The sequence below is a fragment of the Puma concolor genome, chromosome A3, assembly GCF_028749965.1.
Source record: "Puma concolor isolate L17-30 chromosome A3, mPumCon1.1.hap2, whole genome shotgun sequence".
Lineage (NCBI taxonomy): Eukaryota > Metazoa > Chordata > Mammalia > Carnivora > Felidae > Puma > Puma concolor.
This window is the reverse complement of record NC_141669.1, coordinates 79,198,114-79,223,892: the sequence shown is the minus strand read 5'-3', so window position 1 is coordinate 79,223,892 and position 25,779 is coordinate 79,198,114. Positions and strand designations below refer to the sequence as shown.

At 37.9% G+C, this 25,779-nt stretch overlaps 1 protein-coding gene across 1 annotated transcript in view; it reads left to right on the top strand.

Annotated features, from left to right (window-relative positions):
- TMEM131 (transmembrane protein 131) overlaps positions 1 to 25,779 on the top strand; it is a 239,982-nt gene that overhangs the window by 86,567 nt on the left and 127,636 nt on the right. The window contains exon 3 of the mRNA XM_025932297.2: positions 7,820 to 7,860. Within this exon, the coding sequence (XP_025788082.2) occupies positions 7,820 to 7,860 (41 nt within the window). The remainder of the gene's footprint in view (positions 1 to 7,819; positions 7,861 to 25,779) is intronic.

Here is a 25,779-nt window from a genome sequence, read left to right as displayed (position 1 = left end):
GTAAGAAGATTCAATCAGTAATCAAAAATCTCCCAAAGAAGAAAACCCTATACCTAATGGCTTCATTGGTGAATTCCACGAAACATTTGAAAAACTGCCAATCCTTCTCAAACTTTTCCAAAAAATTTAGGAGGAAGGAAACATTTCCTAACTCATTTTATGACACCAGCATTACTCTGATACCAAAGCCAGTGCACTACAAGAAAGGAAAAGTACAGATCAATATCCTATATGAATATTGATACAAAGTCCTCAACAAAAGATTAGCAAACTGAATGTAGCAGCATATTAAAAGGATTATATACCATGTCAAAGCATGGAAGCAACTCAAGGGTCCGTTGAAAGATATATGGATAAACAAAATGAAGTTTACAATAGACCACTTTTTACATACAGTAGAACACTACTCTAAACAGGTAGGAAAGGTCAACATATGGTACAACATGGATGAACCTTCAGGACATACACTAAGTGAAATAAGTCAGTTACAAAAAGATAAATCCTGTATGGTTCTACTTATATGAAGTACTTAGACTAGTCAAAATGTAAACACAGAAAGTAGCATGATGCTTGCCAGGGCTGGAAGGAGGAGGGAATGGAAAGTTGTTTTATTGGGTATAGAGTTTCAGCTTTCCAAGATGAAAGGATTTTTAGAGATACATGGTAGTAACGTCACACACTATGAATAATACCACTGAATTGTTATACCGCTAAAAATAGTTAAGATGGTTAAGTTTTACATTATGTGTATTTTACTATAATAATAAAAGGGAAAAACAAAAAACTGGTGGCAGGCTAGATTTGGCTTGTGGACTGTAAGATTATCAGCCTCTGTTCTAAATTTTCTTGGGAATGGCCTTACTCTTTTCTTAAGATAAAGGGAGAAGGAACTGTGATTTGGATGTATACAGAATTATAAAAGTACTCATCTTTTTTTTGTAAAGTAGTTCTTTTATAAAAGAAATATATTCTTGTAGAAAATATGGAAGATTTGGAAAAATAATAAATAACTACAGGTAATATTTACTGGATATTGTGGAGTGCCAGGCACTCTTTTAAATTCTTAAATACATGAGTTAGTCATTAATTTTATGATCATTTACCAGGAGGCATATTAAAATATAGAGAGTTTAACTTAACCCAGTAAGTGCCTTGTAAGTGGTAAAGCTAGAATTCAAAACGAAGCTTTTGGACTCTAAAGCCTACATTCTGAACCACCATGCTCTAGAGTGGGACTTGGGGTGTTATGCTTGTATCCCAGTACCAAATGTAATACAAGTTAATACTTTGATTTGTTTCCTTTCTATGATTTTCACTGCAAACATAGCTATGGTTTCTCATTTTACAATATAAACAACTAAGTTTATGCCCAGAGCAGCTGTTTCTCATCATGTCAAGTCAGTTACCTGTTGCTGGAGCTGGGGACATGCATGGGACACAGGAAGGCCTTCATCAGAGGCTAACATCTGTGCAGCTCTTCACAGTTGACAGAAAGTCTCCTGACAGATTTCCCATGGTTGCTTGGCTAGGGCAAGCAGAGCTGCTTCTTTGTGTTTTTTTACTTCAAATTCTAAGTCTTCTCAGAACTGTCTGCTCTCCATCTCATGCCCATTTTTGACTCTGTACTCTCTTCACATTACCATTTCCTACCTTCTGTTTTAAAAATAAATGGTACAAAAAAAGTTAAATAACTGGCTCAAAAATAGCCTTAAAAACTAGGATCAAAGAACATTAAAAATATTTATATAGTATTAAATATACAGACAGCCCTCATACCTTGTATACAGAAATTAGCTCAAAACTGATTGTAGATTTAAATATAAAACATAAAACTATAAAACTTTAAGGGAAAAAAATTGGAGAAAAGTTTCAGGATATAGGGCTATGCAGAGTTCTTGACACCAAAGACACCAAAGTACAATCCGTAAAGGAAAAGCTGATAAATTAAAAGCTTGCTCTGCAAAAGGCCACGTGAAGAAATTAAAAGCCAGACTATAGGCTAAGAAAATACTTGCAAACCATGTATCTGATAAAGGACCTCATTTTTAGAATATATAAGGAACTCTCAAAATTCAATAAAAAAAAATCCAGATGGACTCAGCAAAGGACATGACCACACATTTTACTGAAAAGAACATACAGATGGCAGAGAAGACATTGAAAGCTGTTTGACCACATTGCCCACCCAGAAAATATAAATTAAAAACAGAGAGGGAGGGGTGCCTGGGTGGCTCAGTCAGTTAAGAATCCAACTTTGGCTCAGGTCATGATTTCACGGTTTGTGAGCTCGAGCCCCACATCGGTCTCTGTGCTGATAGCTCAGAGCCTGGAGCCTGCTTTGGATCTTGTGTTTCCCACTCTCTCTGCCCCTCCCCTGCTTGTGTTCATTCTCTCTCTCTCTCTCAAAAATAAAAATAAACATTAAAAAAAAAGAGGGAGGCAAACTATAAGAGACTCTTAAATACAGAGAACAAACTGAGGGTTGCTGGAAAGGAGGTGGTAGAGGGATGGGTTAAATAGGGTGATGGGCATTAAGGAGGGCACTTGTTGGGATGAGCACTGGGTGTTGTATGTAAATGATGAATCCCTAAATTCTTCTCCTAAAACCAATACTATCCTATATGTTAACTAACTTGAAACTGAACACACACACACACACACACACACACACACACACACACGCACGCACACAAAACCAGTAACACTGGAAGCTAAAACAGTATGGAGAAATGACGTAAAAATTCTGATAGAAATGATTTTGAATCTCAAATTATATACCCAACTGCTGTCATTCAAGCATGAGAGTGGAATATTTTCTGACACAAAAAGCATAAAAAAAACCCACAAACTCAACAAATCTTTTCATTGTAAGATTATTAATATTGTAACCCTTCTCTGTGTGCTTTTTTCCCTTTTCCCCTTTTTGGGGTATAAGGACATTTACCCTATTTTTGCCCATTGTTTGTCAACATTTCTGCATCATTTTGTATTAGGTATTTACAGTTTACAGTTGGGCTTTGGTATTCTAACACAATCCTTTTGTCTTTTTTAACTAGATGAGTTTATCTCCTTTAATCATACTGTATATGTGTTTACTGCATCCAATTTTTATGTTTCCTTTTTTGTTTTTTTTTCTCTCTCTTGATTTAGGGGTTTAACTTTCAGATACACATTTAAATTATGTTTAACCTATTATTTCTCAAATTATTTCAAAAGCAAAATAGTGTCTATTGTGATTTTTTACTTTCTCTCAATACTTAGGGTGTTTTGTTGGCATGTACTGAGATTTTTATTCTTTATTATAATTAAATGATTTTTTATTTTGTGGCTTATACTTCAAAAACAACATTTACTTTCTGCTTTTCTAATCTTATTTCCACAGTTCCTTTACCGTGACCATCTGCCTATCTTTCACAAGACAGCTTCCTCATTTGCAATTCTTCATGAGTAATCTTGTTGGCCAGATTGTCTTCATGAAGATTTTTCCCCCTTAAGAAAGTGTACATGGGTGATAAACTTTCTGAGTTCCCTTTCGGTCAACTTCACATGAGAACCACAGAGTTTTGCATGTTCTAGAATTCTTAGGTTACGTTCTTTATTAAGGTATGAATGACAGACAATAACCTGTACATATTTAAAATGTACAGTTTGAAGAGTTTGAATATTTATACGCTTGTGAAACCATCCCTGCAATCAAGATAACGAACCTATCCATCACACCCAAAAGTTTACTTGTATCCCTTGGTAATCTGTCCATCCTTACCTCTGTCTCTAGGCAATCACTGATCTGCTGTCACTATCAATTTATATTGTAAACTATTTTATATAAATGCAGTCACACAGAATGTACTTTGGGGGGGGGGGCTGCTCAGACTCCACATAATTGTTTTGAGATTCATCCATGTTGTGTGTATCATCAGTTTATTCTTTTTTTTCCTCAAATGTTACTTTCTGCTCTTTTAAAAATAATATATTTATTGTAAAACAATAAATGTTTAAGAAAAAAGGTTCCCAGTCTTTATTCTTTTTATTGCTGAGTAGTATTCCGTTGTATAGATATACCACACTTCATTTATCCATTCACCTGTTGATGGAAATTTGGATTATACCAGTATTGACCTGCTATCAACATGCTATAAACATAAAGCTGCTGTAACCATTCATGTATAAGTGTTTTTCTTGTGTTTCCCTTGGGCAAATATCTAGGAGTTGAGTGGCATCATCATATGTTTAACTTTGTAAAAAATTGCCAAGCTTCGGGGCATCTGGGTGGCACAGTCGGTTAAGTGTCTGGCTTTGGCTCAGATCTGATCTCACTGTTCATGAGTACGAGCCCCGCATTCAGGCTCTGTGCTGACAGCTCAGAGCCTGGAGTCTGCTTTGGATTCTGTATTCCCTCTCTCTCTGCTCCTCCCCCTGCTCACACTTTGTGTGTGTGTATGTCTCTCCCTCTCTCTCAAAAATAAATAAACGTTAAAAAAAACTTTTTTTTTAATCGCCAAGCTTCTTCTAGAGTGGTGGTTTATTTTACATTCTCACTGGCAGTGTAAGGAAATTCTAGTTGTTTCACATTCTCACCAACTCTTGTTATATTTTCAGTTTTGGACATTGTAATAGGTGTATAGTATATCATTACAATTTAAATTTGCTTTTCCTTAATAACATACTGAGCATCTTTTCATGCACTTAACTGAAATTTGTATAATTGCTTATTTTTAAAAATTGTGTGGCCTTTATTCAGATTCACAAGTTCTTTATATGTTTATTATACAAGTCTTTCATCAAATATGTGATTTGCAAATATTTTCTCTCAGCATATGGTTTGCCTTTTTATTTTCATAACAATGTCATTTGGTGAGCATCTTAAAATTTTTGATGAAGTTCAGTATATCAGTTTTTTCCTTTTACAGTTAGTGTCTTTTTGTCCTGTTCATGAAATCTTTGTTTCCAAGATTGCAAAGATAATCTCCTGTGTTTTCTTGTTGAAGCTGTATGATTTTAATTTTTATGCTTAGATCTATGATCTGTATAAAAGTAATTGAATACATGGTATAACATAAGGATAAAGGCTTATTTTCCCTTACATAAGTTTGTCCAGTTGTTCCAGCACCATTTGCTAAAAAGATACATGTTTCTCCATTGAACTGCATTGATGCCTTTGTTGAAAATCACATGTCTGTAAATCTATGAGTTCATTTTTGGCCTTTCTCCAGTTCCTTTGATCTATTTGTATATCTTAATGGCAGTACCACAATGTCTTCATTACTATAGCTTTTTTTTTAATTGTAGCAAAATATGCATAACATAAAAATTATAATTTTAACTATTTTAATTGTGTAGTTCAGTGATACTGAGTACATTCATATTTGATTTTGTATCACTACCATCCTGCTCCAGAACTTTTTCATCATCCCAAACTTTAACTACTCTGTACTCAATAAACAATAACTCCTCATTCCCTTCACCCTAACTCTTGACAACCACCATTCTACTTTCTATCTCTATTTGACTTCTCTAAGTACCTCATATAAATAGGATCATGTAGTATTTGTCCTTTTGTGACTGACTTATTTAACTTAGCGTAAGTGTTGACTTTGTCTTCGAGGTTCATCCATGTTGTAGCATATGTCAGAATTTCCTTCGTTTTTCTTAAGACTGAATAATGTTCTATTGTACATATAAACCACATTTTGTCCGTTTATCCATTGGTAGATACTTGGATTTCTTCCAACTTTATTGCGGACAATGCTGCTATATACATGGATGTCCACATATTTGTTTGATTCCCTGCTTTCTGCTTTCAGTTCTTTGGGGTATATGCCCAGAAGTGGCATTGCTGGATCATGTGGTAATTCTGTGTTTAATTTTTTGAGGAACCACCGTACCATTTTCCATCGCAACACCACATTTTGCATTCCCATTCGTAGTGCATAGGGTACTGATATCTCTACAGCCTTACCAGCATCTGTTATTTTCTGGTTTTTTGATAGTAGCTATCCTGACGAGAGTGAAGTGGTATCTTATTGTAGTTTTGATTTGCATTTCCTTAATGATTAGTGATGTTGAGCATCTTTTCATGGGCCTGTTAGCCATTTGTATATGTTCTTTGGGGAAAGGTCTATCAAGTTGTCCACCATTTTTTAATCATGTATGTTTGTTTGCTGTTTATCAGTAGCAAAGTTGAATTGTAATGGTTCTTTATGTATTTGTATATTAACCTTTTACCAGATATGTGGTTTGCTCCCATCATTAAAATCTTCATAACGCAAAGTTAAACATACATAAAGTTTACTTATTTGAGAGAGAGTGTGTGCACAAGTCGGGGAGGGGCAGAGAGAGAGGGAGAGAGAGAAAATGCCAAGGACGCTCCGTGCTGTCAATGCAGAGCCCAACACGGAGCTCGATCTCATGAACCATGAAATCAGGAGTTGGATGCTCAACTAATTGAGCCAGCCAGGCATCCTGAAAAGTTAGACATATTTTTAAGCACAGGAGATAGAAGAGATGAGAATGAATTACCTACTGCTGCAACGGTTATTAACATTTTGCCATATTTCCTTTATTATACACACATACTTCCATGCACATGCAAGTCATAATCCTGAAACAATTTAAAGAAATTTAAAGAAAATTACAGAATTTAAAGAAAATTACAGACATCCTGACACTTCACCTGCACCTGAGCTTTCACTTTCAAACAATAAAGATGTTTTCCCACATCTACCATATTTCCCCTGTATACATTTTTCAAAATACCATTTCAGAAGAATACGTATTAATGGGAAAAATAACGCCACAATTCTGCTTTTTCTAGTTATAACATAGAAGGTAACTCCTTTTGGAATAAGTTCACTGACAGTATTCCTTAGGATTTTGGCATTTTCTCACATATCATTATTAAGAACCTATCTTCATCAATTGCCTACCAACTTCTTGCTTTCTCTCTTGTCTTCCCTTTTATCCTCTCTACACTGCAGCCAGAATAGTATCTTTAAAACTTAAATCAGACCATGTCTGTCTCTGTCTCTCTTACTCCGACAGACCCCTTGTACTGCATTTAGGATAGAACATGTTCCAAATTTACCATGACTTCTTACCAGGACACAGTATGGTCTGACCCCTGCCCAGCCCAGCTACATCCAATTTGACCTACTATCTGTTTCTTCAACATCCAGGCTCTTTCCTCAAGTAGGACTTCTGTGCATGTTGTTTTCTCCACTACCACACAGCCCTGCTTCCACACACAGCTCTTTTTTACACTTTATCACATTTAACATAAATATGATCTCTTCACACAGGCCTTTCCTCATGACATACTGAAGCACATCACCTATTTGTACTCTTTCACAACAACCTTTCCAATATTTTCATAGTTCTTTCATATTTATTTAGTTTTAAAAGACTGTCTCCTCCTACCTCTGCCCCCACAACCTTCAGTTCCCTGATGACAGGAACCGTGATACCCCAGCACCCATGACATAGCTGGTAAGCAGAGAGCAGTGAGAGGCACAAGTAACCTCACAAAGTGACTATAGACAGGGCTTTTTTCACAGGATATATTGGTTGGTCAAGCTTTTAAAAATCAATCACATTACATTGTATTATTTCCATGTGTGTTTAAAATCTAATCCCAAATTATTCTCTCGTTTGAATTACATAATGTGGCAAATCATTTCATATGATTTAGGGATCAGGTTTAACCTGGAAATCTGAGTGAGTATAAGATCAAAGTTGAAACTATGGTATATTTTGGATGTTCTCTATGTCTGTAATATAAAGATTTGTTTTCAGTATTGTCATGGTTTTCTTCCTTTTACAGACTGAGACAACACTTGGACTCAGTTCGTATCAACAGAAAAGGTAAGGAAGGAATATATATACATATATATATATATGTATATATATATTATAATGTATAAAATTTTATGTATTTGATAAGATAATAACATAACTTCAGTTCTTTTTGGGGGATTCCAGCAATGCTGTCCTTCTCTTGCACCAACTTTTTTGGTGAAGAAGGAAAAGCAACTTATAAATCACATTATACCATGTTATTTCAAGTACTGTGTATGGCAAACCAGGTTTAAATCTGGATTTGCAGGTGATATACTGCGTAGCCTTTCTCTTCCTTGTATACGAAACGGTGTTACCCTCAGTGAGGGGTGAAACGCCCCCTTGCTTCTTAGAGGATCAGCTTTGTAAGTCCCTGGTGACTTCTTGTGGCTATTGCTGTCTTTCATGGACCGACCCTTGCTACCCTCAGTTGTTACAGGGTGTCTGTCTGCAGACCCCCGGAGGAGGAACTCAGAGCAGTGAAACTCAGTCTTGTGACTGAAAGAGAACACTTTTGAACCCAGTTCCTCTATGATAACAAACAAGGGAGTTATTTTACCCTAAGGTTTTATGAAAATATGTACATGCTTGTGAATTTGAAGATGTCTTCCTCACATCTGAATTCTTTGGTCTTTTGGTAGCTTTTCACATCTATTAGACAATGTAAAAGAAAGTTACTATCCTCATAACCTTTCCAGGCCAGAGGTTCTGCACCTGGTTTTTAAAGGACAACGTGAGCTATCTGTGAATTAGATAACCTTGAATGTCCTTAGGGCTAGTGAAGTGCAGATTGCATCAGCAAAGAACTTTATTTTGAGAGAGATATAGCACATATTAAGACTATATAAGTTTAACTTCATAAATACCAAAATGAAACTCCTTCAGTATTCACTGGTTTTGTTCTTTTCACTCTTTCATATCTGCAATAACGTGGCCCTATTTCCCCATTTTTGTCCATCTCCCTAATTTTATATATGCCCTGTTGGGACGGGCTCTACCCATGAACCCTGACCAAAGGATACACCCACTGCCTACAGTAAGATGTAGACTTCTCTGCTCTTATTATATAGCATAATGCCACTCTTCCATCCCTCTACCCCTTCCCAAATATCTTTGGCACAAGGATGGATTGTTTCTGGACTACTTCACATCTAGCCTGATGCTAGACTTGGCTGGGCTATCTAAGAACCTAGACTCTGACTCATTTAGAGCTAAACTGGTGGGAAGAAAAGCATGCCTGTTATCTTAGGCTTCTTCCATGATAATTTATTGCAGCAGTTAGGAAATTAGCTATGAAACTATATTGGCTACATTTATGAAGATGATGTTATTCATCCATGATCAAGATTTGGCTTTAAGGTATTTTCCTAATATAATGAAGAATTTACATCAATACATAATTATATTCTGATCTCATGTTCCACTTACCTATGATCTACATCTGCCTAACAAACTACCCAAACTTACTAGCGTAAAGCAATCATATTATTATGCTGTCAGACTCTGTAAAGAGTTGAGACAGAAAGAACACAGCAAAGATAGCTTGTCTCTGCTCCATGATGACTGGGGCCTCTGCTGGGGAGACTCCAGAGATAGAGGCCTGTTCACTTGCATAATGATGCTAGCTTGTTACCTGGGACCTCAGCTGGCTGTCACCTAGAATGCCTACATGTGGGCCCTTCTGCCTGGTCTTTTCACAAAGGCTTGTTTGGGCTCCCTCACAGGATTATAACTGGATTTCAAAAAAGAACATCTCACAGAGAACCCACTTTTGTTTTTTCAACCTGCCTTCTGAAGTCATAGTGTTACCTCTGTCAGATGCTGTTGTTCAGTCATTTAGGTGGTTCTTGATTCAAGACATGGCGGAAGTGGAGAGACATGGGGATGAGGGATAAGGTGAGGGGAATGACCCCCCACTTATCTATAGCAGGAATATCAGATGATTTGCAGACATGTTTTAAAACTGTCACACTTTTGTTTTGACCAAGATCATGAACCGGATAAACACTTGATTCAAACTGGTATGCATACCCTATGGGTTTGAAACTGGATTAGGTACTAAACATATGTTTTAGTTCAGACTGCTGTAACAAAATACCACATAGACTGAGTGGCTCCAACAACTTTTATTTCTCACAGTTTTGGAGGCCTGGAAGTCCAAGATCAAGATGCCAGCAGATTTGGTTCCCTAGTGAGGGCTCTATTCTTGGCTTACAAGATGGCTACTGTCTCCCTTTATCCTCAGATGGCAAAGAGAGAATGGAAGCAGGCTCTCTGGTGTCATTTGTTTTGAAGGCACTAATGCCATCATGAGGGCCTCACTTTTGTGGCCTTCTCTAAACGAAATACCTCTCAAGATTTTCATATTGGAGGTTAGGGCTTCAGCCTATGAATTGGGGTGGGGGATAACAATTCAGTCCATAACAACATACAGGTCTAAATTTATATTTTGAGCCTCATATCAACTAACTAAAAACTAAACTAAAGAACAGGGTTTATGAATCACGCTTAATAAGTCATTTTAAAACTTGTGACATGGAAAAGCAAGTACAGTCTCCATACATACCAGGGATGTGATCATTAGAACATAGCTTCCACATTGAAGGGATTTAGCCATTTTTTAAAATATGTGACTTAGTGCTGCACAAATTAAACACTGCCAGAGCTCTCTCTAAGTAAGAATAACTTTAATGAACATGCATATGTAAAATAAAATGTGAATGAAAATACAAAATTGTGCAGTTGTATAACAACAGACGTTGTAAATAAAATGTGTAGTTGTAGAACAACAGAAATTGTGATTTGTTTTCAGTTTAAAAACAAACTATTCTATAAAAGTGCCAGCATTTGGGTTTGAAAACTTGAGTAAAATGAAAGTTATATGATTAAGTATTCTAAGTACAGAAGACCCTATTAGATGGTCTTCTTGAGCCCCTCGTTTAACAGACGAGGAAGCTGAGACCCTTAGAACCGAAGGATATGCTGATGGGTAAAGTGGCAGAGTTTCATTAAAGTTCATCATCTTGCCAGCCCCATGTTGCATTCACTCTCTTTGCATAGCAAGTATGGAATCCTTCAGTATTCCCTGGATTTTCTTTTTTGGCCAGTATTCATTCCTGGGAGTTTCTGAAAGTATCTGCTAAGTGCGGGGACTATGCACACAGCCCCTGCCTGCAGGCATCTTTGAAGGGCACTGAAAACACCCGTTCTGATGAGGTCATAAAGCATAGGTGTTGAAGTGACAAAACACAGCCTACTTTGTGGAAGAAAGCAGCACGCTTGAGAAGGATGTTTATAATGGGTTTAATTGCAGGGATCAAGGTACATAAGGTACACGCATGTGCCTCACTTGCATCATCAGGCCCAGGTCATAGCTGAGGTCATAGCTTCTGACTCCAGAGTCTTGTCTCCATCTGGAGTGTGCCACGTCCACCATTCTCTCCTCAGGGACATGGTCAGTGTCCACTGAGCTTTAGAGATTGCTGGGAGGGACCCTTTGTATTTTGACCTTCTGTAGTCATTTCTGCATCAATTTCTGACTTTTTCTCTTCCCCAGTTTTACAATCCACATGCTACCTGCTCTCTGGCTTTTTCAGTTAGCCAGTAGATTCAGCCCCATCCTTTCCCACATTGCTTGTACGTGATCTCTTGAGTCAAAACTCTCATTCTGTAAGTGGAATTTAACCTGCCCCAGGGAAATTTGTATCATGAAAAGATCAGCTAATCAAATGATTCTGTAGCTAGTGCATTGTATGGCAGTACAACGGTAGATGCTAGCCTCTGGCTACCATTTCTTCCTCTCCTGCCTCTTCTTCTCCCTCCTCTCCCTCACCGCACACCATTATCATCTGCATTAGTGTTGGGGGGCAGGCTTGGCTCTAAGGGCTTTCAGGACACTGCAGGGGAATGAACTACTGCTTTCACGACCTCAGGATTGTGGGAAGTAAAACCACGGAAAACAGAATTTTCCAGAATACTCTTTTTTTCTATTCCTCTCCTATGTTCCAGCTCATGCTTTCTAATTTGTTTTAATACAGTTATCAATTACATAATAATACTTTGTTTAAAAGTGAAAGCATGTGCTGCCTTTATGATACAATGGTGGAGAATGTGCATATAGTGTTCCATCAGTGTTTATTTGAGTTGAACACCACAATATTATAACGAGTAGCAGTAATGATTTAATATTTTGCGACATGAGGCCATTCTTTATGGATGACTTTTCCTAGGATTGTGGAGTCCTGTGGTGGAAGATTAGGCATCAGAAGTCCTGAGTTCTCTGTTTACCGGCTGTGTGACCTTGAAAACAACTGTCTAACTGCTCTGAGCATGACTTTCATTTGTAAACTGGGGAAGATTCTTTCTTTGCCTGATATATATATGATATAAGGTTATGCATTATTTGTTGTGAGGATCAAATGAAAATATTTGCTTGGGTAACGGTAGTTTATAAACTTTAAAATGTTATATGAATACAAGTTGTGGGTATTTGATAATTTGCTCAGTCATTCAGCAAACATTTGCTGGGATCCTTGCGTATGCTAGGCTTTGTTATAAGAACTGGTAACTCGGTAATTGTATCTGTTATCTATGGCCGTGTAATATAATAAACTACCCCCAAACCTGGCAGCTTCAAACAGCAGACATGATTTATCTTTTTGCTTCTGGGAGTGAAGAATTTTGGAGCATCTTAGCAAAGTAGTTGTGGCTCAGGATCCTTCCTGACATGGCAATCAAAGTATCAACCAAAGCTGTAAGTCATCTGAAGGCCTGGGAGTGCTACATCCTCTTCAGGATGGTTCATTCATAGAACTCTTGCAAAAGGCCTTAGTTTTTGCTGGCTGTTGGCAGGAGGCCTTAGTTCTTTACCATGTCGAACCCTCCATAGGCTTGCTTAAGTGTTGCTGCATCATGACAGCTGGTGACCCCAGAACAGGTGATGCAAGAGAAACAAGGGGGAAGCCACAGTGTCTTTTGTAATTGAGTCTTGGAGTCACACTATCACTTCTGCCATGTTCCATTCATAAGAGGTCACCTCCAAGGCCAGGGGAGTTATCAGAGAATCTTTGCACGTATTTTAAATCTGCTACAGTGCTGGATGGGCAAGATAGTCCAAGACTCCTGCGCTGGTATAGAGCATGTGTACCAATGGGGAAACAGACAGTAAGTCACTAAATAAATAAACTCACCTAGAGTTTATTTGGAATAGGCAGGACTCCATTGCTTCTTAACTTTGGATGTTGAGGAAGGTTTCTCTGAAATGATGTTTAAGCTTACCTGGTGAAAGTCTTAGGGAAGAGCATTTCAGACACAGGAACAGTTAGTACAGAAGTCTTGCATTGGGGCAACACTAGTGTTAATATTGTTATCAGAGCTGAAAAATGTTAGTATGTACAACTTAGTAAGAAGGATGTGTGTGTGTGTGTGTGTGTGTGTGTGCGCGCGTGCGCGTGCGCACTTAATGTTCATAAGAAGAACCAGAGTCTTCTAATCTTTATGTTTTCTGGTATCTCTGGGAATTAAGCCAAAATATTGGGCTGGGAAATATTTTCCAAATTAAGGGTTGTTGGGATTCTTTAATGACTGTATAATTTGCTTATTACTGGGTACAACTGTTTTGGTTGCCTACAGTTAACCATAAGCTCTAGAAAATTGTAGTTAGATCCCAAACTTGGTAATATCTCAATGGCAGATAAAGTCTGCTAACACTTGCAGTTTTAAATTTTTAAATTTTTTGAAAAAGCTAAAGGGAATGTCCTTAAGCTGTTTTTTAAGATTTCATTTGGGTTTGTACTTTTATTTTCTAACTCTGGAGCTTTTAGCTGCACATGAAGTGACATATATGCAAAAAAAAAAAAAGTACTACTTTGCATAAATCTTAAAGACTGTAGTAAATTGATAATAGGAAGTCAGCGTATCAGAAGTGAGCTTAAGTAAAGGTATGGTTCGCTTTGCATTAAATGCATCTTGCATTTGCAGATGTTGGTAAGCTCCTTTGAGTAGGCCAATTTACTTCACTTATTTTTTAAAAGTATCATATTACTCTCACCTTAAATACAAGTGTGACAGAATTGAGATTTCTGGAATGGTGGTGTGAGCAGCTTGGGGACTTCTCCCCATAAGAAGCATTTCTTAAGATGATTAAAATCTGCAAAAACAGAATATCTGGAGATTGATCAAAGGACTTACAATGAATTGAGAAATATTTGTTCAACAAAATCTATATAAACTTGGTAAGAGCAGTGGGAAGCCATAGTATTTAAGCTAGAGACTGCACCCATCACCCTGCAGCTCTGCCTTGCTAAGAACTATTTCAGTGGGCTCAGCAGACAAATGGATGTTCCCCATCTCTCCCAGCTCACTGGGATGGAACAGTTATTTCCAGTTGGATTTGGCCACCAGCGAGCACTGGCAGATCTCATTTTCCATAAGCTTCATGCTATAGAGGCTTATTTTGAGTGGCTGGTGGTAATCAGGTGAAGTTTGTCTCTCCTCTACCCCATTCCCACAAATAAGGATGATCAGAATGGGCAGCTGGTGAAAAGAGCAGTCCCTTTTTCCTACACAGCCCTGTGTCCTGGGAGAGCATTTTCAGTGTGCTCAGCAGCTGAGTGACAGGCCTCCTGTGCCCCAGCTTCCTAGGCAAAGGACTATTCTGGGTAGATTTAGCAGCCAGTGAGCCTAGGGATCAGTCTGACCAAAGATGTGCAAGACCTGTACTCTGACCTTAACTGAGAGTAATTAAAGAAAACCTACAAATAAGTGGAGAGAGAATACTGTCTTCATGGATAAGAAAACTCAATATTAAGGTGTCAGTTCTCCCCAAATTGATCTATATATTTCAATGCAATCCTGATCAAAATCCCCACAGTAGAGATTGCCTATAATCTAACCAATTCTGAAATTCATATGGAAATGAAAGTAACTTAAAATAGTAATAATGTAATAGAATCCAGTACATTATTAAAGATTATTGAAGATGTAGAAAACCAATAAAATGACCCATAATCAAGAAAAAAAAATAGAAACAGACCTAGAAATGACAGAGATGATGGAAGTAGCATACAGGGAATTTAGTACATCTATTATATGTGTTCAGTGATTTAAAGGAAAACATGAGAATAAGGAAAAATGGACATTATGAAAAAATAAATGGAACCTCTGGAGCTGAAAAATACAATTTCTGAAGTAGAAAATTTCACTTACAGCAACATAGATGACATTAAAAAAAGAAAAAGTGAAATTGAAGACATAGTGATGGAAACAACCCAAACTGAAGCACAGGAAGAAAAAATTACTGGAAAAAGAATAAACAAACCCCTGGTGACCTGTGATACCATGGCAAGCAATTTAACACACATATAGTTGAGTTCCAAGGAATGGGGGGGCGGGGAAGGCTGTTGAAGAACTTCAGTAAACCCAATGCAAAATTAACAAAGAAAACCACACCAAGTCGCATAGTATTCATATTGCTGAAAGCCAATGATAAATTGAAAGGCAGCCAGGAATAAATAAATTACATGTAGGGATACTAAAGAGAAGAATGACTGGTGCCTTGTCATCAAAGACAGTACAAACCCAAAATCAACAAAATGGCATCTTAAAAATATCAAAAGAAAAAATTGTCAACCCCCAAGATGAACATGTGCAGCCAGCAGACTGTCACTATAAGAAGTGTTAGGGAAGTTCTTTACATTCTGAAGGTAGTAACCATTACAGGTGAAAACACAGCTCTAAACACAATAATGAAGATCACCAAAAAGGTGAAAATATGTGGATAAATATAAAAGACATTTTTTCTCATTAAAGATTGTTTTGAGATAACTGACTTTTAAAAACAAAAGTAATTACAGTGTTTTATGGGATTGATAACTTGTATATGTTACACGTATGATGACAGTACAAAGGGCAAGGGAGGGGTAATTGAGTTGTAAAGCTCTTACATATATGTAAAGTAGTATAATATTATTTGGAGTTAGACTGTGATAAGATGAAACAAATACTAGAAGATATATTAAAATCATTTGGAAAGAAAAACAACCCAAAGAGATCTAGCTAATCAGTCATGGAGACAGAGTGGAATACTAAAAGAATACTTGATCTAAAAGAAGGCAGATGAAGAAGACAAAAAGAATAAAAACCAGATGGAAAAAATTGAAAACAAATAGCAAGATGGTAGCCTTAAATCAAGTATATCAAAAATTATAATAAATGTGAATGGTTTCAATACCAGTTTTCAGACTCTATTAAAAAAATAAAGATCCAAGTATATGCCGTCTATAAGAAATGTACTTTATTTTTCAAATTATATTTAATTTTTTACCTTTTGTTTTGCAGTGATTTTAGTTATTTTTTAAACATTTTTTAGTTTATTTATTTTGAGGTGGGGAGGGGCAGAGAGAGAGGGAAAGAGAGAATCCCAAGCAAGCTCCATGCTGTCAGCACAGAGTCCAGTGTGGGGCTCCATTCCCCGAACTGTGAGATCATGACCTGAGCCAAAATCAAGAGTCAGATGCTTAACTGACTGAGCCACCCCAGGTACCCCAGCAGTAATTTTAGTTTAGGGAAACGATGCAAAAATAGTACAAAGGATTCCTATATACCCTTGACCTAGATTCCCACTTTATTTAATATTTTACATATGCCTTATCATTCACAATCTGCCTCTCTACCTCTTCTCTCCTTCCTTTTTCTTCCTTCCCTTCCCCTGTTTGTCCTTTGTATACATATAATGTATATGTAAGCATTTTTTTAATTTTCTGAGAATCAGCTATAGATGTTGCTCCTTTACTCCTAAAAACTTCAGTGTATAGTTCTTATAAAGAGGGATATTATTTTATAAAACCAAAGTATACATATCAAAATCAGTATATTAACACTAACACACATAGTATTTTTTAATCTGTAGACTTTGTCAGTTGTCCCATTATTGGGACAATTTTTATTTTAAAAAGAAGATAAATTTTGGTCCAAGCCTCAAGTCCGTATCGGTCATATTTAATTTTCATGTCTATTTAGTCTCAACTTTAATGTGCAACAATTGATTTGTCTCTTTATGTCCTTGACATTTTTTTTTAAGTAGTGGCCACCATCCTAGTTTGGGTTTTCTCATGTTTCATTTCAGATTATGTGTTTTTGGCAGGAATATCACTTAAATTTGTGTCCTGCCCAGTCCGTCTGATTATCAGCAGGTACATGGTGTCTCTTTGTTCGATTTTTCTTTTGTAATTTATAAATACCTCTACAAAAAGTACCTTGAGACCATGTAAATATGCTGTTTGGCATCAAACTCTTACTAGTTACAGCATTCACTGGTGATTCTTGCCTGGAAATTACTGTTCTGGTGATTTTTTTTTTAACTTTATCATTCTTTCTGTGTTTATTAGTTGACATTCTAGTGCAAGGAAGATGTAAAGGTCAAACCTCATTTTTGCAGGTGTAGGTATCCAGTTATTTCACCACCATTTTTTGCAAAGACTATCTTTTCCTCATTGAATTACCTTAGCACAGTCACTAAAAATCAATGGACCATATATGTTTGGGTCTGTTCTGTATGCTTTTCACATGTCCCCTTTCATTGAACACTTCCTTACTTTCTGAAACATCAAGATGTTCTAGGCTTACCTCATAATTTTCCTGCCCAAGCCCTGGAATAGCCTATTTATTCAGAGACTTCTGCTTCATTTTAGTGGAGGATATTTACAAACTAAGATCTGTGTGCTGTGTGTACTCATTGCTGCTGGGGTGTCGTTGTCTCTAGGTCTTGTTAGTGAGAGTTAGGAATGTTTATGTGTGTGTGCACAAACACACACATCTCTTTCTATATCTATGTATATTCAAAACCATGAGTTGTTACCAATAACTCCATTTTTAACACACCACCACAGTGTTCCTTCTGTCCCTTTTTTCTGTATATTTTCTGTATATTTTTTTGTGTCTTCTCCAGCCATGAAAAACCTGGCTCCAGTTATCCACAGAATTTATACCTGATTTCTCAATCCTAGAATACAAACAAATTCATTTCAAATTGGTTAACTCATACCACCATGAAAAACAAACCTACTAGTTGAAGTACAGTGTTTAGAATTTATTTTTAGTTTGAATGTATATGGTCAAAAATACTGTATTCAGAATTTATGTGTGTTATGTTCTTTACCTTTCTCTCCATCCTCTCCACTGCCCTCTTCCATCATCATCTACATTGTAGGTCTGTTCATTCAAAAGAAAGTTGGGTTCTTTGGTTTCTGTCTATATTCCATTTGAGATTTTTTTACCTCCATTTTACAAGTCCACTCATTTTAAATATGTGAAACAATAGGATTCAAAAAGTCAGAATGATACAAAAATGTCAAATGTGAATGTTTTTAATATATTTCTTTCTCCACAAAAGGAAGCATGGTATAGACTTTTTAATGTTTTGTTTTATTTACTTAAAAATCTATCCTTTAGAGACCTTTCTCATTATTTTTATAGACTGCAACATACTATATTATGTGGATGTAGATTATATATGAGCAATTTGCTTCTAGTATTTTGCAGTTGCAAACTGCTTCAAAGAATAGCCTTGTGTATATGGATTTTCACATTTTTGAAAGTTATCTGCAGAATAGATTCCTACTGTTAGGATTTCTGAGTCAAAAGATAAGTGCATATGTAATTTGTATTGTTGAAGGAGCATGGTTAGGGTAAATTCCTAGACATGGGATTGGTGAGTCATATATAGGTTTGTTAGTGTTGTCAAATTCTCTTTCAAAAGAGCTGTGCCAGTTGGCGTACCCCTCATCAGTAAATTAGAGTCGCTATATTCCTACGGCTTTTCCTACAGAAAGGGAAATACTTTTTTAATTTTTGTCAATCTGATAGGTGAGAAATTCTGTTGTCATGTAGTTTTAGCTTGTCTTTCTCTAGTTATGAGTGAGGTTGTATATGTCTTTTATACTATGCTTATATTTATCTTTTGATACTGTCTTTTCATTTTTATTCTACCTCCTTTTCTATAGGACCTTTGATCTTTATTTCTTCCATTTAAACAGTTTTTTATTAAGGATAGTAATCCTGTGTTGCAAATATTATCTTCCTGTTGGTCATGGAGATGTGATTTTGAAGAAAAGCACTTTTTTTTTTTTTAACATTTATTCATTTTTGAGAGACAGAGTGTGAGTGGGGGAGGGACAGAGAAAGAGAGAGAGAGACAGAGAGAGACAGAATCTGAAGCAGGCTCCAGGCTCTGAGCTGTCAGCACAGGACCTGACAACAGGGCTCAAACTCAGTAGACCACAGATCATGATCCGAGCTGAAGTCAAATGCTTAACCAACTGAGCCACCCAGGCAGCCCTGAAGAAATGAACTTTAAGTATAAAAACACAAAAAGTAAAAAGATGGAGTAGGGAATAACACTATCAGAGAAGTTAGACTTTAGTACAGGAAATATTATTAGAGATAAAGAAACACATTTTATTATTACAGAAGAGATAATGTATCATCCCAAGTCTGTATAAGTCTAAATATCAGAGTTTCCAAATACATGAAGAAAACATAAATGTTTTTTGTTCCAAATATTTGTTCCAAGTAAATGAAAAAAACAGAAATGAAGGCAAATTCACAATTATAGTTGGAGATTTCAAAATTCAGCTGTCAATAAAATAAACAGAAAATCAGTGAAGGTATAAAAGACTTGAACAACACTATCAACCAGCTTAACCTTGTAGGTATTTTTCTTCATAGATATTTATTGAACACTTCACCCAGCAATTGCAGATTATGTTCTTTAACACAGCAGAATTAAAATAGAAATCACTAACAATTTGGGAAAATTTTAAAATTGAAATTAGGGGCGCCTGGGTGGCGCAGTCGGTTAAGCGTCCGACTTCAGCCAGGTCACGATCTCGCGGTCCGTGAGTTCGAGCCCCGCGTCGGGCTCTGGGCTGATGGCTCAGAGCCTGGAGCCTGTTTCCGATTCTGTGTCTCCCTCTCTCTCTGCCCCTCCCCCGTTCATGCTCTGTCTCTCTCTGTCCCAAAAATAAATAAAAAATGTTGGAAAAAAAATTAAAAAAAAAAATTGAAATTAAAGCCTATGACAGAATTCAACATCTATTCATAATTAAAAACACTGAGCAGACTAGAATTTCCTTGGTCTGATAAAGACCATCTGTGGAAAAACAACAGTTAACATGATTCTTATGGTAAAAGATTCAGTGCTTTCTTTCTATTGAGAACAAGACAAGGATGTCCGCTTTTATTTCTCTCCAGTATTGTACTGGATGTGCTAGTCAGTACATTAAGGCAAAAAATAGAAATAAGAGGCATCATCTGGAAAGGGAGAAATGTGTTTGTCTACAAATAATATGATTGTGTCCATAGAAGATCCTAAAGAATATACCCAAAAAGCTTTGAGAATAAGTTAATTTAACAAGATTGAAGGATATATAGTACTTTTCTATATTCTAAGTGCAAAAGTAAAATGTTATAAAAAAATGCCATTTACAGGGGCGCCTGGGTGGCGCAGTCGGTTAGGCGTCCGACTTCAGCCAGGTCACGATCTCGCGGTCCGTGAGTTCGAGCCCCGCGTCAGGTTCTGGGCTGATGGCTCAGAGCCTGGAGCCTGTTTCCGATTCTGTGTCTCCCTCTCTCTCTGGCCCTCCCCCGTTCATGCTCTGTCTCTCTCTGTCCCAAAAATAAATAAACGTTGAAAAAAAAAATTAAAAAAAAAATGCCATTTACAGTAGCCTCAAAACATGTTACATACTTCAGGATGAATTTACAAAAAAAAAAAACAAAAAAACACCAGACTTTGAAACCCATACACTGAAAACCGTGTGGGAATTAGGAGCACCAACCCCCTGTCCAGTTGAGAATCCACTTATAATTTTTGACTTTCCAAAAACGTAACTACAGATAGCCTAATGTTGACCAGAAGGCTTATTGATAACATAAACAGTTGATTAACACATATATTGTATGACCTGAGCTGAAACCAAGTGTCAGACACTCACCTTACTGAGCCACCGAGGTGCCCCCCCATTCTGTTTTCTTTTTGCTCCTCTTCTTGGATAATTCAAAATTACCTTTCAGTTCATTGATTCTTTCTTCTGATGGTCAGATCTGTTGCTGAAGCTCTCTGTTGAATTCTTCAGTCCAATTATTATATTCTTTATCTTTAGGATTTCTGTTTGGTTGTTTTTTTATAGTTTGTTTCTTTGTTGAACTTCTCATTTCATTCAGGCATTTTTTTTTCTAATTCTATTTAGTTATCTGTGTGTTCTTACAGAGACAGTTCTTTAATCAGCTTAACTTGGGGTTCTTAATGAGCCAGCTGAAAGTTTCTTGAACAAGTGGGATTTACTATCCAGGTCGCTGTTTGGCCAAGGACGCTTACTGAGCTCTGATGTCAGCAGGGGCACTGGCTGGGAATGGTTAGATAGGACTGCTGACTTAGTTCCCTGTCCATGCACAGCTAGAACATGGCCTCCACAGTGCTTGGATTCTCTGCCCATGTTTCTTGGTTGGGCAGGACTGGGTGCTATACTCAGCAGTTAGGCAGGACTCTGAATTTGTTTCCCTGCCTGTATGGGGCCCTAAAACAGGCTCCCTAGCCATTATGACTTGATGGCTGGGGACCTGAATCTAGCAAGCTGCCCACCAAGCTCTCTGGCCAGATGGGGCCACCACCTCAGCTCTGCACATGAGCTAAGCCACTGGCTGGGTTCTCTGCTCAACTGTCCTTTTAAGCAGGGCTGCAGGTTAAGCTATGCAGCTTCCCAGATGTTCTGGTTAGGCTTCCTGGTTGGGTGGGGTGGAGTTATATTCAACCCTAAACAGATCTTTTAATTTGCTTCCCAGCCCAGGTTGGGCTATGGAACAGGCTTATGGCAGGTGTGGCTCATTGGGTAGGGATCTAAATCATATGGAATTGTCCACCAAGCTCCCTGGCCAGACGGGCCGGTGGCTTGACTTTGCAGTTGGGCATAGCCACTGCCTAGGATCTCCACTTGGGTGTCATTGCTAGGAGGAGTGTGGTCTGTCAAGATCCAAGCACTGGTAGCTGTACATCCTTCCCTCCCTTGCATCCCAATCTGATCTCCAGTGGTCAAGACCCACAGGTTCACCCCTGCAGATTCCCCCAGTGGTCCCCTTGTGACAAGACCCAAGTGGGCCTTCTGGGAAGCAACCCACCTTGGACGACATCCACCTTGGTCTATATCTTTCCCACTGGACATCCACCTTGGTCTATATCTTTCCCACTGGAAAAACTGTAGGCCCAGGGTACGCTCTTAGTGTGGTTCTGTCCCTGCCTTGGAGAGGTGATGTGGTCAGAGTGTAGCCATTCCTCTTACCTTTCTAATGTAGTCCTTCTCAGTCTCTGTGGTCCAGGAGGGTTCTTCAACCTCACTGCTGTGTTCTGGGATTTTCACAATAAGTGTCGTGTCCATGGATAGTTGCAGGTTGGTCTTCCTGTGAAGGGTGCTACAGTTAGCAACAACTTGAGTCACTGTCTCAGTGACATCACTCCCCAAAAGACAACATTTATAATAAGAAAAGGAGGAACAGGGAAAAGATATTCACAGTACACATATTTGACAAAGGGAATGTATCTAGAATATGTGAAGACCTCTTATAACTCAGTAAGACAAACACCCCTGTTAAAAAACTTTGAATAGACACTTTACAAAGGAAGATATCTAATTGAACAATAAATAAATGAAATGGTATTCAACATTATTAGTCTTTAGAGAAATGAAAATTTAAGCTAAAATTTATAATTATGTGATTTATTTTAAGTCACTGTTTTTCAGCTGTCTCTAATAAGAATCATATTTGAAACTATTTTAAACTGTTGATGACTTTGAAAATTTTATATGTTAAGGTACTTTTCCCCTCTTATTTCTGCTTGCAGTACTTATTGTGGACCAAGATGCAAAAGAGTAGTAACCAAATGTGAGAATATAACTGGTTTCTGGGTTTTTTCTAGACTTAAGGAATCACATTCTGGAGGTAGGGCTCTGGAATCTGCATTTCTACAAGCGTTCTAGATGATTAAGAAAGATACAGGTAGACCACAGAGCATTCTTTAAGAAGTACTGGGCCAAAGAGTACCTTTTGTTTAGGTATTAATTGCCTTTAGGAAAACATTTTAAATTTCCTGGTTTAAACAAATTCCCAAAGCTCCAAGAAGGCTTTATTTGCTTCATTTGGGAGCTACCTGCTTAACTTGGACCTCACAGTCCACCAAGCAACATAGACCATGTCTCACAAGAAAGATTTTTTGTATCTTCTCAGTTGTTCCCTTGCTTGAAGTCAGAAAATAGTCCTTATGCATCTCCTTATCCCCAAATAAATAATAAAAGGAATAACAATATTTGAGACTTTGAGAACAAATACAATCACTGTAGGAAGCATAAAATCATCCAATATTCTATTATAATGTCTCACTCAGTCTGTTTCTTTGAAATTGGCAAAGAATACCATTTTTTACATTGCCTTTGCCCCAATTTATTTTTCAACATTAAAGACTTGCAAACATTTGCTTTCTGTTAATAAAACGCTAAACAATGTCATGCCCTTTTATTTTTTTTTTTAACGTTTATTTATTTTTGAGACAGAGACAGAGCATGAACAGGGGAGGATCAGAGAGAGAGGGAGACACAGAATCTGAAACAGGCACCAGAATCTGAGCGGTCAGCACAGAGCCCGATGCGGGGCTTGAACTCACGGACCGTGAGATCATGACCTGAGCCGAAGTCGGACACTCAACCGACTGAGCCACCCAGGCGCCCCTGTCATGCCCTTTTAAAATAAGCGTAGTAGTGGGACGCCTGGGTGGCTTGGTTAAGCGTCCAACTTCAGCTCAGGTCATGATCTCACAGTTCGTGGGTTCGACCCCGCATTGCTCTCTGTGCTGACAGCTCAGAGCCTGGAGCCTATTTCAGATTCTGTATCTCCCTCTCTCTCTGCCCCTCCCCCACCCACACTCTGTCTCTCTCTGTCTCAAAAATAAACAAACATTAAAAAAGATTTTATTATTTTTTTATTTTTTTGACAGAGAGAGACAGAGGACGAGCAGGGGAGGGGCAGAGAGAGAGGGAGACAGAATCAGAAGCAGGCTCCAGGCTCTGAGCTGTCAGCACAGAGCCCGACCCGGGGCTCAAACTCACAGACTGCAAGATCGTGACCTGAGCCGAAGTCGGACACTCAACCGACTGAGCCACCCAGGCGCCCCTAAAAGAAATTTGTTGAAATAAGCATAGTAGCAAACATCTCTGTCAGCTGTGGATACATGACAGCTATGTCATTGAATTTGGGGGTTTTTTTAAATAAGATTATACCTGTGACAACTTGTGTTGTACCCACTCAAATATAAAACTGTTTCTTAGACATAAATCTGCTATTGTTTTGAAAATACATGTTTGTTTATGAGGGAATCATCTTTATGTATTTTTCCCCTCTCATATTTTGTGAGAAATCTGTAAATAACAAATGTCAGACACCACTTCTGTGGAGCACTTTTTGGGAGGTCTTAGCCCACTTAAAGCATAAAAAATGAAAACAAGGGGCACCCGGCTGGCTCAGTCAGATAAACATCTGACTTCGGCTCAGGTCATGATCTCACATTTGTGGGTTCAAGCCTTGCGTCAGGCTCTGTGCTGACAGCTCAGAGCCTAGAGCCTGCTTCAGATTCTGGGTCTTCCTCTTTCTCAGTCCCTCCCTCACTTGTGCCCTGTCTCTCTCTGTCTCTCAAACAATAAAACATTAAAAAAATTTTTTTAATAAATTTTTAAAAAATGGAAACAAGTTCTAAGGATTTAAAAGGAAGAAATAGAATTGCCATTGCTTGCAGATGATTTGTCTACAGAGGTAATCAAAGATAGTTATCATTTTGGCAGCACAGGTATTGACAGGAAAATCTAAGGGAATCTATAGACAAACTATTAGAATCAACTTGCCAAAGTGACTTGGGTATGAGATCAGTACACAAAAATCAGTAACTTTAAAAAATAAAAATGTAAAAAAAAGTCATTAGCTTTTTTTTTTAAGTCAGTAACTTTTTTATGGAAAGTAATAACCATATATATCCAGCAGCCTACTTAACATCTCATTTAGATAAGACATCTCAAATTTAAATGTCTAAAACCATAAGTACTCTTGAACGTCTAAACTGTCTATCCTTCCTCACTTCTTACCCACACCTCCTATGTCATGACTACATATCTGGTTTCTCAGGCCAAAATTTTAGAATTAAGTCATTCTTGATTTCTCTCCTTTCCCTCACGTTCCAAAACCAATCCATCAGCATGACCTATTGCCTTTACCTTCCAAATACATTCAGAGAAGAGCCATTTCTCGCCACACTGCCTTGCACTCCCACAGACCACTGCTACCATCATCCCCTCTTGTCTGGACTACTGCGAGACTCCCTTGCTGTCACTCTGGGGCTCCTACAACATACAGCATCTAGAATTAACCTTGTCAGATGCGTCAGATCACGTCACTCCCTTGATGAAAACACGACAGAGGCTTTTTGTTACACTTGGAATAAAATGCAGGCTCCTGAAAGGAGACGTGGCCTTTGTTCTTCTCTGATCTCAGCTCCTACTTCCACCCCCTCCTTCCCGTCACTCTGGCCACTTCGGCCTTCTGTTCCTCAACATGCCAAGGTATGTCTCCTTTCTTCCCCCGGATCTCCACCACTCAGGTCTTGGCTGCAGCACCCCTCCTCACAGAAGGTCTTCTCTGTTCCTACCGTGTTTGGTCTGTCTCTTTGTATGTCCCATCATTACCTTGTAGGTTCTACTTTTGTCTCCCCTACTGGGATGTTAGTGCGATGAGAGCAGGCTCTTTGCCTTGTTCCCATAGCACTGGCCACTAGACAGCCCCAAGCATTCACTACCTTTGTGTTGAGTCAGTGGGGGTGTGCATGTTTTTTGTTTTTGTTTTTGATCTTACCTGACC